We start from the raw sequence: 16,034 nt of genomic DNA, 5'->3' as shown, positions 1-16,034 counted from the left end.
GTTAGATCACTCTGTGAGCCCTAGGGTGGTGGTGCCAACCGAGTCCCTGTAAGTAGAAAAGGGAAAACTATACCAGGAATGGGAATTAATCCCAATCAGGATAAATTGTTACCCTTTCCAGAGTAGAAGAAATCCGACGTAATCAATTTTAATTCAATTTACTATTTGGTTTCCTGAGGAATGGTAGTGTACCAGAAATTCAGCTTTGGTCTCTGTGTCCGGCCAGCAAGTCAGATCAGACGTTGTGCAGTGAAGCAGCTTCATGAACTTTGGAAGTCGCTCCCCTTAGTTTTCCCCCCTTGAGGCAAGAGGGCCTTCTGTATCCGTTACCAGTGAGACATGGCTACTCCTTTGTGGTGGTGTTGAGGAGGGCATAATCTCTCGAGAGAGGGAGTTGTCAAGTGGTCAAGGGCATTTCTCCAGAGAAGGCAACTGTGAGTGGTTAGCAGCCAACACTTACAAGAGCTAGAGATGGGTACACTGGACCGGTAAAGGAGAGTGCACAGGGTACAAACAGCATCTGCTCTGTGGTATTTTATTAATTCTCATCTACAGGTTCATATTCATGCATATACAGTATCTTCTTGGGAGAAAATGTAATCAAGCAGGGTAGTACATAGCACATACTGATTTTAAGAATTTTTGGAGTCACCTTTTGCTTTTTTCTATTTTGAGTTATTGAATTTTAAGCACAAAGGTGATTAAGTTTTCAAATCCAGTCAATTCTATCATTTGGCCACACGATATGTGCAATGAAGCCAAGAGAATAATAGTGTTTCAGTTAGCCTTTGTTGCCTCACAAACTATCCCCAAAATTTAGAGGCTTGAAACAACCATTCATTAGCTCATGATTCTGTGGATTGGCAATTTGGGCTTATTCAGCTGGTTGGTTCTTCTGCTGGTCTCACCTGGGAGTATTCCTTGGGCTGTCGTCACTTTACAGGATGGCTAGGGGCTGGTTAGTCTAGGACAGTGTCATTTCCATATCTGGCTATTGGTGCTAGCCATTGGCTGGGGTCATGGGGAGGATTGAGCCACTTGTCTCCTAGGCTAATTCACATGCTGAAAGTCATGGAATTTCCCAAGAACACTGGGAGGGAGTGAGCCCTAATACGCAAGCACCTTTCAGATCTGTTTATACCACAATTACTCTTGTCCCATTGTCCAAAGCAAATCAGAAAGAAAATATGCCAAGCCCAGAGAAGATATGAGAGAGGCCTACTCACTGGTGTTAATATAGGGAGGCAACAATCTACCGCAAATAGTGGTGGACTTACCTGCCACATAAGGTAAAAGCTCCATGTTCAAGGCAGTGTTAAATGATATGTTTGGTGAAATGTGTATGAAATGAAACTGATTTTACCACTTTCTCTATAGAAAATAATTGTTTTTCTATCATTTATGTTTTAGATTCAACATTTGTTGGATTTAAAAATGTTTGTTCAGGTGAAACTAATGTGGTATTCATTACTAACCCTTTAAATGAGGATTTACAGCATCCAATCCATGTGAAGAACATACAGCTGGTTGATACTATGGAACAATCAAAAATATTTATACATAGGCCTGATGTAAGGTAAAATATATGAAAACTCAGTCTTTTCTTTCTTGTCATTGTAGTTTTCCATTATTTTCTTCCCCTGCCATAGATCTGATTTCCATATTAAAGTAACTGTTCATTTCGTTAAAATTTTAATCAACATTATGAAAATTAAGACTAATATATTTGTGTTTTCAGTTAAGTTGAAGAAGCTAGGCCTTAATATGTATGTTTTTTTATACTTTTTTTCGTGCATCATAAATAATACCATCATTAATCATAAAAGATAGAGACTGGGTCAGCAGTGTGTTGTACATTAATATCTCTCAATCTATAGTCATTCAGAGTAAGAGACATCTTTATCATTTCTCCCCTTTTGCTCACCTCTTTTGTTTCCTGTTGCTTCTCAAATATCTTATCATGTGCACCCCAACATGTAGCTGGAAATTAATTGTCAGTCATTATAATCACTGGGACTGAGAATATGTAGAAACTTAGAACAGTGATTTTGTCAATCACAAAAGTCGGCTGGTGTCAGAATATTTCCAGAAGCTGAGCCACTTCGATTCTAAGTCTTAAAAGAATATAGCCAATAACTGCTGCTCCTCCTAAGAGGTGCAGACCAGGAATTTAGATGTAAGACAACACTGGAGGAAGGAAATTTTCTATTAGAGATCTTTGACAATTTTCACTATGGGGAGAAGACAAGGAATAATCCTGATTAATTAGATAGACGTCTCTTTAGAAAAAATGCAATGTTTCATAAATAGTTTGATTTCATCTGATTTTGTTTTGCTGACAGCCCTGCACCTCCTCCTTTGACTGTTAAACTGCAAACTTCTTTGGCTCAGTAGAGCCTTTCCCCGCTAGAAAGTTACTAGCTCCTGTTTAGTTATCATTGACTCTTTCAGCTTTGATATGTAATTTTAATATCTAGGTCATGAAGAAAATATTACACTTTAAGATATAGTGTCTTTGAGTTCTGTGCTTGTATGGGATACTGTTGGCACTCTCCCAGATCCCTTTTACTAGGCAGTTCACCAGTCCCCAGATTTTTTAAATGTTGGCCAATAATAACCTATTTTCCAGAAAATTGCTCTTAGCCAAACAGGAATAGCTGTGGGAGGTTGAGGCTCTCCTTACATCACTTCCTTGCAGTCCATGGAAAATAACTAATTTATACAGGAATACAAAACGCTGGCTTCCTTGTCTCTAGATGGGAACAACTCTGGGCAATTCATGATCCTGTGGTACCAGACTGAAGCCAGTCTACAGGCCATAGTCATCTCCCTGTTCTTTCCCTTGCCCTAAATGGCCCTCTCCTTCCTTTTTGAGAAGATTCCCTCAGTAACTCACTTGGACAAAAATCCACAGCTCAGGCTCTGTTTCTTTGGAACCTGAAATAAGACAAAGCCCTGAGCCATAATATAAGAGTACCAGTAGGCACTCACAGACTTGCTCACAGAAGCACTCTGCACATATTTGAACACAAAGAACACAGGCACTACAAAATATGTATTCAAATCATCTCCAAAACTAATATGGTATAGAAGGGATAACTTATAGCTTCATGTGTCCCTTATAGCAACAGGGAGAGAGATGGTGAATACTATCCAACAGATCTGAGCTTTCCACTATTGTTTGCTGCTGTAACTCTGGAATAAATTATATTTTCCTATAGTGTATATCATGATACAGTAGAAGTATGCTGTATACCATACATACTATACAATGTGTAGTACATTGCAAATTATTATATGCAGCTATTTTATTCTTATATGTAGCTATTTTATTATTATAACCAGTTAAAAATCAACACTCTAGGTGGCTCAGGATGAAGGTAGAACACCTTCTTTGGCTGAACAGCATGATGAATTTATAGTATTTTATCTCTTACAATTTGAATATCTACAGAATGGTTACTAAAATATGCAGCCTAAAAGTCATAATCCAAGTATATCTGTTTGTCTATACACAGGCAAGTCTATAAGAATATGTATTATTCTACAATTGATGAAGAGTGTAAAAGTTGGAGATAAGAAGATGAAGGGGACTGAAGTTTTATTAAGCATTTAGATTATTTTATAGTAAGCATGCAATATTTTTATAGTTTTTACAGACCCGTAGAAAAAGAGAAGGAAAGGGGGCCAGCCCTGTGGCTGAGTGGTTAAGGTCACGCGCTCTGCTTCAGTGGCCCAGGGTTCACCAGTTGGGATCCTGGGCTAGGACCTACACACCACTTATCAAACCATGCTGTGGCAACATCCCACATAGAAGAATTAGAATGACTTACACTAGGATATACTACTATGTACTGGGGCTTTGGGGAGAGGAAAAAAAAAAAGAGGAAGATGGGCAACAGATGTTAGCTCAAGGCTAATCTTCCTCACCAAAAAGCATACCTTAAAAAATAATAATAAAATAAAAATAAAAGAGTGGATGCAGTTTTTTTTAAAGAGAGAGAAGGAAGGGAGTAAATATAAAGACTTCCCTGCCAACACAGGGATTTTTTCTGTCCTGCACAACAGAGTAAGTGTTCACCTGCTCTACAGGGCAATGTTGGTATATTGTGAGGAATGCACAAATGCGAGCTCTGTCATTCAACACAATATGAAATAACAAAATGAAATTCTAGTTTAAATCCCACAGGTATAACTTGTCCTTTTGAAATGTTAATGAATTCGTAATAACAGACCAAATCAACACAATGTAAAACAGACCTCATTACAATGCTAATTACATATGCTACTTGGTCCTACTTTGAATCCTTTCAGAAATGATATGATTCAGTCAATCAATTCTTTTCGGATAGAAACAGGAGAGGGATATTAAATCTAAGTGTTCATATATTTCGCCTTTTCTCCACAGTAAGGTGAATCCATCTGATTGTGTAGACATGGTTTGTGATGCCAAAAGGAAATCTTTTCTTAGAGATATGGATGGTTCCTTTCTGGGGAATTCTGGTTCGGTGATACCTCAAGCAGAATATGAATGGAATGGAAATAGCCAGTTTGGAATTGGAGACTATAGAATTCCTAAGGTGATGCTCACATTCCCAAATGGAAGTAGAATTCCTGTCACTGAGAAAGCACCTTATAAAGGTTCGTTGGATCTTATTCTGTTTGTCCTCAAGTTCATGAAACTTCTATTTTTTATTGTTTTTATTTTTATTTAAAAAAATTGTTTTAATGATTGCTGCACTCAATCTTTTATTTTTAATGATTGATGTGCTCAATCAGTAGCTTATGTTTTCTATTTATTAATCTTACATAACAAGAAAAAGGTAGTATGTGGATGCTTTTGCAAAGAGATTCTTTTTCATTGCTAAGATGTGTATACTTTTGTTTCTAGGAATTATTAGAGATTCAACCTGTAAATACATTCCAGAATGGCAGAGCTATCGGTGCTTTGGGATGGAATATGCAATGATGGTTATTGAAAGCCTGGATTCTGACACGGAAACTCGAAGACTCTCACCCGTGGCTATAATGAGCAATGGTTATGTTGATCTCATTAATGGTAGGTGTTCAATGTAAACAAACTAGAGTTACTCAAAGCATTTGCTCTTCATTACTTGAATGGAGATAGCTTGTCAGTTATTTGTCACATAAAACTAGCAAACATCAGGACTTCTTTGCCTTCTGTTTGTAAGAAAGATCTATGTGCAGCAGAGAGACTTGACTCCTCGGCAGTCCCCCATATGAGAAAGCCAGGACAGTTATTCAAAATAGACCATTAGAAGGAGAGGAGGAGGAAAGTATTCCTTCAGTGATCTTTGTATCTATAGTAATGAGGTGGCATAAATATTTTTAAGAAAAAAAATGAGTGATCCATAAAGACAATTTGTCTTACAGAAATTAAAAAACTGATCATGTGATATTTGGAATACTTGAGAACGAGTATTCTCAGCCTACTTGTTTTTCATTTTCATTAATTCTTGGAAGACAATCTTGAAACAACGTTTTGTTTTGTTTTTCATTCCTGATTCCTTGGACTGTCAAGAATATCTCGCCCAGCTCCAGAGTCCTAGGTTCCTTCCATTCTGGTCATTGGTAGCTCTAGTACAAACGGAAGGCAGTGGTCTCCATGAGGGTTCAGATCGGCTTAGAAGTCCAGGACTTTTTGAATAAATAAGATGAACTTGTAAAGTCTACTGAAAACAGAGGGCAGGAACTCATTGTATATCCCTGAAATGGCACTGAGGACTTGAGGATTAGTCCCCGAGGAGACTTAAAAGTCTTTCACGTGCTGAAGGGGCACGTGACCTGGAGCAGAAAGATTTCTGTTGCCCTGGCAGTGTCATAACGCACACTGACATATTCTAAGATTCAACAAAATGGCCAATATGCCACAAAAACATTCATTTTCAAAAACGTGTTAGAAGAAAATGAGCTAAATCGGGGTGTCCCAAAATTGCATGATTTTAAGTCTCTTTCCACTTCTCTTGCCTCACTATGCCATCTGCCTGGTTTCTAAGACCTGCAATCCACCCAATTTCAAATGCTGCCTTTCAGATCTTACAAAGCAGAGAGAATGTGGGAAGAATTTTAGACCAATCAATGAATAATGGAGATGTTTTTAAACTGCTCTGTTTTATATGGTGGAGAAAAATTTCATTCTGTTTATTTTTACATTTTCCTTTTCTGAAAGGCAATACAAGTTTCCCATTTACAATAGTGACGTGACATTTATCTTTAAAATAAATTTGAATTTTAAAAAGTCATTGTCAATATAAATAAAAGTCTTAAGTAAATGATAACAGCAGGGCAAAAATTAGGAAGGTGTTAGAAGAATTACTGAGGCTTGGGGTGCACTACACTAGGTGGGAAAAAAATTCCCAAGGTGAAAGTTATTGGATACCACTAAAGTTTCCCTTTACACTTTAATATTCAATTCTATTTATTTTTAAAATACGGCTTTCGTCACTCTAAATTTTTCATTTTATACATAGAAATTTCTATTTGTTTTCAAACCCCACAAAGAAAATGTATTTAAAAGCAGGACTTATATTTTGGATGCTAAGGGAAAGGTTATGCTCTACTTGAGCTTCAGAAGTTTATATTGATTTGAAGTTCATTTATAAATATTGATAATAATTCCAAGTAAGCCAGGAAATTGAGCAAAGCTAATGAATAAATACATCAAGAAAATTCATCATTCCATGTCTCACTCAATGTTGTATATGTGTAGTCCCAGCCACTTTAAAACTGAACAGAAATAGAGAAGTTTGCTACAGAAATCACGTTACACCTGTTCTGGAAGTGTCTGGATTCAAGTAGAAAAGCATCCACCATCTTTTGGCTTTGTAGAGGCTTTAATGGAATGTTATTTCCCAGATTGCTTCAGTTCATTAATGATGATGACCTTCCAATAGAACATATAATCACAGTCTTTAACAAAAATTTATTAAAATAAAAAAGGAAGGAAGATTAAAGACAATAAAACACAAATTTAAGAGTTTATTGAATTTACAAAGTGAGTAAGTGAAAGAAAGAATGAATGAATCAATAATTCAGGCATACAAGTGTCCATGTTTTCCAAGTTCAGGCTCTCCTTTTAACAAATTAACTCTGTTACAGCATATTTCTCAGCAAAGAATCTGAGAAAGTTGGTTCCCCACCCAAACTCACATTTGATAGGTAGGAGAGAGAATCAAGCATTTTCTTCCTCACCATGTGACCTGGGCTTAAATATGATTATTAAAGTACAGAAACATGTAAATCTACTATTTCTTTCAATGACCTTCCAGTACAAATCCTCAGCACACTAATTTACGCTTCTTACCTGAGCAGTGTAAAAGCAAAGGGACTACGGAGGAGTTGCTTCCCTGACTTCCTTTTTAAGCCAAGGTTTGAGAAATACCTTAGATCACTGGTTGATGGGTGGGTGGACAATGGCTATAAATGCTGGACTTGACCCCTGCAATTTACTTTTAATACAGTTACTCTTCAGATTTTGCACTAATGACATTCATAATACGGAACATGAGCTTTCATTTTGTGTGGCTGTAGGCCCCCAGGATCATGGCTGGTGTTCCGGATACACATGCCAGAGAAGACTGTCCCTATTTCATAGCATCGTGGCTCTGAACAACTCTTATGAAGTTTACTTCACTGGCACCAGTCCTCAGAATCTTCGACTGATGTTGCTTAATGTTGACCATAACAAGGTAAGGCAAGATAGAAATAATTTCTTAAGAGTTCTCGGTGTTGATTATTTACGTATATTTCTATCTGCTAAGGACTTGATCTCCTCCCCTGTTCTCTCAAACATCGTGAGCCTCACAGCTCAATTTCAAGGACCAGCAGGGTATTACTGAAAATACTATTAGTCCGGAAGGTTTCATCAGCCTGAGAGCACAGATGAGTACCAAACCCCTCTCCCTCATATGCACTCGATTGTGCTGCTCTGTGTCTGAGGTGTGACAGCGAGGCCTATGATTTGTTTGATCAGCAAGCAAACCTGAACTCTCACATAAAATAGTGACATCTAAAACTGGCCACTTGGAATTATATATTCATTCTTCCATGCTGCTGTTATATTCATGTCAGAAATACACCTTTGGAATTTACTTCAGAAATCAAGCAAGTTATCTAAAATATCTTCAATAATGTCAAATCCTTGTACAAACTGAATTCAGCTGGGATGATTAAATTTATATGTACTTTGTCAGTGGGAAAAGAGTATGAGGTTAAGCAGTAGTCTTGTAATATAGATTTTTCTTTTCTAAGAGTGTGAGACTTGAAAGTCCCAGAGGGTTAGGAACGTGCAGAAAGGATGCTGATAAGATGGAGCAGAGAGAGGAGTAATGAAAGGAGACCCTGCCCATTCTCAGGTGATAACAGTTCCATCTTTTCAGTTGCCCAAGGTAAAACCTTGGAACCATTCTTGATTCCTCTCTTTCTCTCACATTCCTCATCTAATCCAGCAGCAAATCCTGTTAAAATCTCCCTTCAAAATATCCAGAATCTGACCACTTCCCACCACCTCCAGTGCTACCATCCAGTTTGAGCCAACATTCTCTCTCTCTGGATTAAGGCAATCGCCTCCCAACTCCTCCTCCTGCCCTACCTTCACACCCTCTACTGTCTATTCTCGCCTCAGTAGCAACAGAGACACCCTCAAAATATGTCATATCAGATCACTCCTTTGTCCCAGACTCTGCGATAATTTCCCTATTGGTCTTTGTACAGAGCCAGAGTCCTCACAATGGCCTACAAAGCCCCGTGAGAATCTCCCCCATCCCTTAGCTCTCTGACCTATTCTACTCCTCCAGCCACACTGGGCTCCGTGCTGTTCCTCAGCACACTACACATGCTGCCACGTGGGCTTATGTCTCACATGTTGAGTCTGCCTGGAACATACTACCCCAGGTGGCTGCCTCATCTCCTCAACTCCCATTCTCTCGATTGGCCTCCCCTTCTCGCTTGGCTCTCCCACTTATTCGTACCCTGATCTACCTTTTCTTTTTTCCATAGCACTTAACACCTTCTAACATGCTTCATCCTTTACTTTTCATTATTTCTATTATTCATTGCCTCTCTCCTCACTCCAGAATGTAAGCTCAAATAGGGCAGGGACTGTTGAGAGCTTCTAGAATAGTGTCTGGCTCAGATAGGCACTGGATTTTTTAATGAAAGAGAGTATTTTTAATTTTAAAATTAAGAATGATAACTACAAAGTCATGTGACTGATAATATTCTGAGCCTCTGTAGACAATCTCAAAAGAGGATTCCAAAACTATGTATAGCTTATTAGACCCTTCTTAACTCCTCCTTGCCCTTTGTGCAATAGCCAGTCTTCTTACTGTGATTATATCTGATAGCATGAAATGGGGAGAATATAAACATGAAAAGTGAGCAAAATGGAATCAGAGAGGATAGTTATTTTGACTGATTTTTATCAGTCTTACTACCAAATTTTTCTCAGAGATAAGCATTTTTTTCAACATTAAGTTGTGTGATTGCATTATGAGCATTGCTGAATTCCCCATTTCCCCCTACCCTGGAGTTGAAGGTCTGTATTTCAGATAACTTTGTTATCTTTTGAAGGAACACTTTCTTTGATTTACAGATACTGTTCTAATAATTTCTTTCTTACATTACACTTTTCTGCTGAGAATCATCGATTAAGAGAAGTTGTGACATCTATATGAATGGTTGAATGTGAGTCTATGTAAAAATTTTAGCTCAACATTTATCTTAAATCCATATAACTTAGTTTTAATATTTTACAGAAGGTATATATAGTTGAAGACATTTTTTAAGTGCTAAATTCTAAATATTCTGTTTCACTATTCTCTTAACACACAGAAATGTTTATTTTTAACAGGCTGTTCTGGTAGGAATTTTTTTCCCCACACTTCAGCGTTTGGATGTCTATGTGAACAACACATTGGTCTGCCCCAAAAATACAGTGTGGAATTCCCAACAGAAACACTGTGAACTTAACAGACATCTGCATACAGGTATTTCCTCAGAAAAATACAGTACACACAGTCTATGTACTTAATTAGGTATAAAATTCTTTGTAATGTTTCATTATTATGTTTAGTTCCGTAGCCATTGACAAATGCAAGAGAAAATAGGTTGTTAGCCATAATCCACCAAAGACTAAGATGTGTTCATCTGTAACATGTGCGTCCTGAAAGATCACTCCTGGTGGAAGTCTCACCCACCCGCACACATGCAGACACAAGGTTTTGTGTATGATGGATGTTCGTTCGCCCCCCGAGAACGTGTACAGTCTGCACATTTAGTTCAGTTATTCCTATGGAATACAGGGGAGATTTTGCTTAGAAATTTTCTCCTATCTCTGCTTTACTTCTGTTTCAAAGAGGTCAAGCCTAAATTCATTGGCAATCACCAGAAGTATTGCCAAGAAAGCTAGTATAACATCAGCTGAACACCATGAAGTAAATATGATAAAGTAAACTCTGGATTTAAAGGAAATATATGGAAGAGACTAAACTTAGCCACTTACTAATATTTGAAAAACCAGGATTTATCACCACTCATTGAAGTCTTTTGGTTAAACCGGGTAGTGATAAGGTCAATACATTCCATTCCACATGTGCTACTTACTATCATTTTTAGATGTGCCTCATAATCTTAGGTAATAATTGCATAAATGTGTACTGTAGGTCATAATATAAGCTAGACATGAGAGTATGAATGGATAACCCATTTTCATTACCATCTATGGAGGAAGTCCTATTTCTGTTAATAATATGTCTAGCTAATGTTTCCAGAGACATTACTATGCGTCAAGCACTGTTCTAAGTGCTTTGTATATTATAAATCATTGTTACCATAGCCTAATAATAATGCTATGAGGTAGGCACAGATGCATAAAGTGAGACATGAGACACAAGGAGGGGAAGTAATTTGCCAAGGTCTCTGTCTTAGCTCAGGCTTCCATAACAAAATGCCATAAACTGGTGGCTTACAAACAGAAATTTATTTTCTCACAGTTCTGGAGGCTGTGGGTACAAGATCAGGGTGCCACATGATTTGGGAGAACACAGTTCAGTCCCTGGCAATATCAAAGCTGGTAAGGGCAGAGCAAGGACTAGAGCACACGGTCTAGCTCTAGGACCCAGGCACTTAACCGTCATGATATGTTGCCTCCTTATCGCTAAGAAAGTCAGTGTTACCTCTTTTTATATACAAATTGTTGCACATATTTACGGCTTAATTTTCATAGAATTTAACTCTTTTTTAAAACAGCATTTTTTTACTAAGTACTCTATCATTCAAGACAGGAAAATACAAACTCTCTCAACAGCCAGAATTTAATACAGGGAAGTGGTTACAGAGGTGTCGAAGGGCTGAAAAACAGTATCACCATTGCCCTCTTATAGATTTTTTCTCTTTTTTTTTTTTTTTCTTTTGAGAAAAATTAGCCCTGAGCTAACATCTGCTGCCAATCCACCTCTTTTTGCTGAGGAAGACTGACCCTGAGCTAACATCCGTGCCCATCTTCCTCTACTTTATATGTGGGATGCCTACCACAGCATGGCTTGCCAAGTGGCGCCATGTCCACACCCGGGATCCGAACCAGCGAACCCCGGGCCGCCAAAGCGGAACGTGCCAACTTAACCACTGCACCACCAGGCCAGCCCCAGATTCTTTTTTTTCTGATATAGCATTGCTTTTAAATGAACACTTTGCTTTGGCACTTGGAATGCAAAATAATATCCCTGTATTATGAATCTATACATACTGTTTTCAATTACTCAAACTGTTTTATTATTATTTATGTCTCTGCTTCCTTCCATTACTGTGAAGACATGGAAAGTTACCTAAGATAAATGGTGTGTGCACCTCTAAAAGTAGCTTGAGAGCAGCTTCCATTTATAACTCAAAAGCACTTTCTTCAGATTCACAGAATGTTTAAACCAAATTGCATCTAGAACTTATACTAGTAGATATTAAAGAAATATATAGTAATAATGAAATGGCTTCTTAATGCCATTGCCATGAATGTCTATTATATTCATAAGAAATACCTCTTTCTAAAATTTTACTTTCTTGTTCTTAGTAAGCCTTACTCTGAAATGTGGGGAGAAACTGCACGTCTCATTCCAGTGCTGTTATACAATTCAGCCTTTGTCTGGGCTCAATGTGTATTAGTGGATTTATTACCGCTTAGACATTGTTGATACTCTGCCATAAAATCGTGCATATATATTCATTCATTTTATATATAATGACCTCAATCACCTTTACAAAATTCAGTTCCCTAGTAGAATTTGTTTTGCATTAACCAAAGATTTTTCAGGCTGAAATGTAAACCTTTTTCATTGATATAAGATCCTTCTGGGATGTTTTAATATATGCTTCATTTGTATTACATACTTTCGTCCTTGGTAAAAACAGAAGCACAGAATTGTAAATACTCCTCAGCATTTGTATACAGCGCTGCATAAAGTAGATGGCTATTAAAGTTAAATTTATGTTTTTAAATTACCAAATGCCTTTGGTCAAGGCTTTGAAATTCTCAGCATGTAAATAACCTTACAAGTACAATATGGCTCCTGGGTTCATAATTAGATTTTGTCATTTATACTATGCCTATAGCTAATTGTTTTTTAAAATAAATTTAATGTATAAATTTATTGTTTGGTATTAATGGTATTATTAATTATTAATGGTGTTATTTAAAGATTGACTTTAATTTTGCATGTCAGTTCTATAAATGTTTTTGTTTTTAATATGCATTCTTTCCTATGAAAGAATAATAATGTTGAACTTTTCCAGAATTTCCTAAATTTAAACAAATATTAAATACTACATGGTAATTGTGATAATATAAATATGTTTAACTGCACTGTTTTGGCTTTTTTCCTTCATAGAGCACTTCCTTCCTAAGCTGAATTCCACTGTCCTTGGTGAAAACTACTTTGATAGAACCTACCAGATGCTGTACCTTTTGGTTAAAGGAACTATACCTGTTGAAATCCACACCACTGCAGTCATATTTGTTTCTTTCCAATTACCTGCTGTAACAGAAGATGACTTTTATAGCTCTCCTAATCTGGTTAGAAATCTCGCCTTGTTCCTAAAGATACCAAGTGACAAAATCCGTGTCAGCAAAATCATACGAGGGGAGCGTCTGCGGAGGAAGAGATCCATGGCACTCACAGTTGAGTTGGAGATTGGAGATCCTCCCCTTCAGTTCATAAGCAATGACACCACAGGTATGAAAAGTAGATATTTGAAATAGCAGAACATAATTACTGAATCCACATCCACAAATTACCCTATCAGGGCCTGGTAACCTGGCCTCAGGAATTCCCACCAACCCCACATCCTAAACCCTGTAAGGGCCTAGAAACCCTTTTCCTGCTTCTGTAATCCCAAACTATTTTGGAATTTTGAAGGAACTGCAGCCTCTTTTTTGTGATTGAAGCAATTAATAAATTCAACAAAAGGATTTGACCTAATATAAAAAACCTGAGAGGTGACCTAAGGAAGTGATGTTATAGCTGAAAGATTAATCATGAAAAGAGTTGGTCAATGAAAAGAGGAGGGTAAGGATGTTCAAGGCTGAGGAAATAGTTGGTGAGAATTTGGTGCATGGGAAGAACTGGAAAAGGTCCAACAGGTCCACAGTGGAAGGAACCAGGAAGGGCAGGCTGCTGGACATGAGGGTGAGAGGCACACAAGTGCTAGATCGGAGGAAACCAAAAGAAGCTCTCCTCTTTGTAAGCTAACAGAAGGACTGTGGATTTTCCTAAGGAAAAGAATAGACCCTTGCAGATTCTGAGCAGCGGAGTGGTGGGTTAGATTTTGGTAGTCAAGTCACCAGTTTACCCTAACAATTGCAAATATGCAAGAATGTGCTCTATCTTTAATTCCTGCGGCTGACCTAATCAGCGTCCTCAGCAATCACCCCTTTCTCTGTCCTTCATTCCCCAGACTCCCATTTCCTAGGTATCAGAGATAAAAATAAACTCAGCTGTCCCATCAGAGGTATCTTTGCTGCTTTAAATTATTTCCTTAGAGTGACTCAGTTTGGGCATTTGGGTAAATGTTCAGCTTTTCAGATTTTCTTCCTCTCTGTCAGCCCAAGTTGGTAGCTGAATACCAAGGGGGCTTTTCTGACCTCAGACCCTTATGTTGCCCTCTTGTCTTCATAGTCTCTGCTACAGGGTGGGTGATCTCTGCTCTGCACAGCCGCTCTTGAGGTGTAACTGAACTTTCCTGGCCTCCTGGCATGAAAACCATCCCCAGCTGCTAAGTCCCAACCATGCCATCATCTCCAGCAGTGAAGCACAGGTCTTACCCAGGCAAACTCCTCCCCAAGAAGATGAGACCTGAGTCTCTGTCAGAGGAAGATTACCATCCAGCTAATGAAGCTTAAGCTTCAAGGCCCTTCACTTTGTGGGGACCTGGAAATGGCCACCCCAAGATATGTCTCTTTGGCATGAGGATTATTTGAGGCTGATTGCTTTTGATAAACAGGGACAGGGAAGGAGGCTCTGAGGAGTGGAACTTGCTTGCCCTTTGTTAGGAGATATTTACATTTGTAAGGTAAATCTCTATCTTTAAAGGTGCCTCCCTCTCTGTACCAGGAAGAAAGGAGATGACCTTCTCTCTAGAAACTCTTAATCAATGGGGAAGGCAAGGACTTAAGTCTGCATTTTGTTTACTGTACTTGTGTGGTAATCTCCCATGATCGACTCCCCCTCCCAACCTTGGCATTTCTTTAAGGATTAAGCATCTTTCCTTAGGCTAGGAACTGATTGCTGAGCTCACCTGTGACCACCCAGCTCAAGACAATAGACTTGCCTCCTGCTGTGTCCATCAAGCACTGTGCCGACAGGGCAATCTTGTGACTATTGTGGGAGGGACATTTCAATCATATGTAAAACACCCTGTTTCAGGGTATATAACCACTCTGTGCACCCCACTTCTTCGGTGCCCTTTCTTTCTTCCGGAAGAAAGACCCCGGGCCATGGTTCCTCATAAAGCTTTGTTTAATTTTCTCTTGCTATTCTGTCTCTTGTGCATTTAATTCATTCTCTGGCCAGACGAACCCACTTTGGATAGAGGAAATGTCTTCTTCCCCTACAACTTGTACAAGTCCTGGGAGGGGCTTTAACTTTCAAGGCTGTGGGAGAAGGGTCCATTTAGTAATGTGGTCACATTCACTGTTATTATAAAAGTTGCAAAAATAAGACTTTTTCACATTCCTTTTCTTAAAGAAAGTCTCCAAACTGTTTAAATTTCAGACTCAGAGAATGCAAATCTGCCCTATCTCTGTCCAGCATATTTTTCATTAAACTCCCAGGCTCTCGTGTAAACCTGGTACTGGGTGAAGTTCTCATCTTCTGCCACTAGGGGTCATCACTCATTTCCCCAGGAGGTTTGCTTCTCAGTGTTGACCCTATGCACCCGCCACAATTCCTAGCTGGAATCCACCAGTTAGGCAGCCAAAAGGTTCTTCCCTTGTGGGTATAAGCCTTTGGAAAGTCTTGCGTGAGTGGTGGGAGGTGCCGATCAACTCTTTTTGTTGAAGGAAACAAGAAGCACAGGCTTGTGTTGTTACCAGATCTTCCACGGTGTTCTCTGCCCAGTCATAGGTTACTTTCCTTCCTCAGCCCTGTATTTCCTTATACTTAACAAGGTTAGGGCTTTGGACTCAATGTAGTCTATTAATTTAGTCTAGGAGTTGTAGTGGGTCCATGATACATATACAGATTGCTCACCGACTCTTAGAAATCCCTGGTAAGCCCTTACATGTAGCAGAGTCCAGTATTTACTACACCAGCCACCCAGATGTCCAAAGAAACTGGGGTTTATTTCCTATATGTGATCAAAATTTCCTCACACACAACCTCTTCCACCCTCCTATCCCCTTTAAGCAGTTTTATCTTGTTAGTGAAATTTATCCAGATAGGTATAATACAGTCTAAGAACATGGAGATAGGGGCAGGGGGAGGGACAGGCTAATGGCGTGCTTCCCAGACACAGACTGGGATTGGGTT

At 38.6% G+C, this 16,034-nt stretch overlaps 1 protein-coding gene across 1 annotated transcript in view; it reads left to right on the top strand.

The window, feature by feature from the left end:
- PKHD1L1 (PKHD1 like 1) overlaps positions 1-16,034 on the top strand; it is a 150,669-nt gene that overhangs the window by 125,503 nt on the left and 9,132 nt on the right. Inside the window, exons 68-73 of the mRNA XM_046642192.1 lie at positions 1,411-1,576; positions 4,409-4,641; positions 4,892-5,059; positions 7,552-7,709; positions 9,872-10,007; positions 12,897-13,241. Of these exons, the coding sequence (XP_046498148.1) occupies positions 1,411-1,576; positions 4,409-4,641; positions 4,892-5,059; positions 7,552-7,709; positions 9,872-10,007; positions 12,897-13,241 (1,206 nt within the window). The remainder of the gene's footprint in view (positions 1-1,410; positions 1,577-4,408; positions 4,642-4,891; positions 5,060-7,551; positions 7,710-9,871; positions 10,008-12,896; positions 13,242-16,034) is intronic.

Source organism: Equus quagga, chromosome 16 (genome assembly GCF_021613505.1).
Source record: "Equus quagga isolate Etosha38 chromosome 16, UCLA_HA_Equagga_1.0, whole genome shotgun sequence".
In the NCBI taxonomy this organism is placed as follows: Eukaryota; Metazoa; Chordata; class Mammalia; order Perissodactyla; family Equidae; genus Equus; species Equus quagga.
Note: the sequence above shows the minus strand (reverse complement) of the source record. Positions and strands in the feature narration are given on the sequence as shown.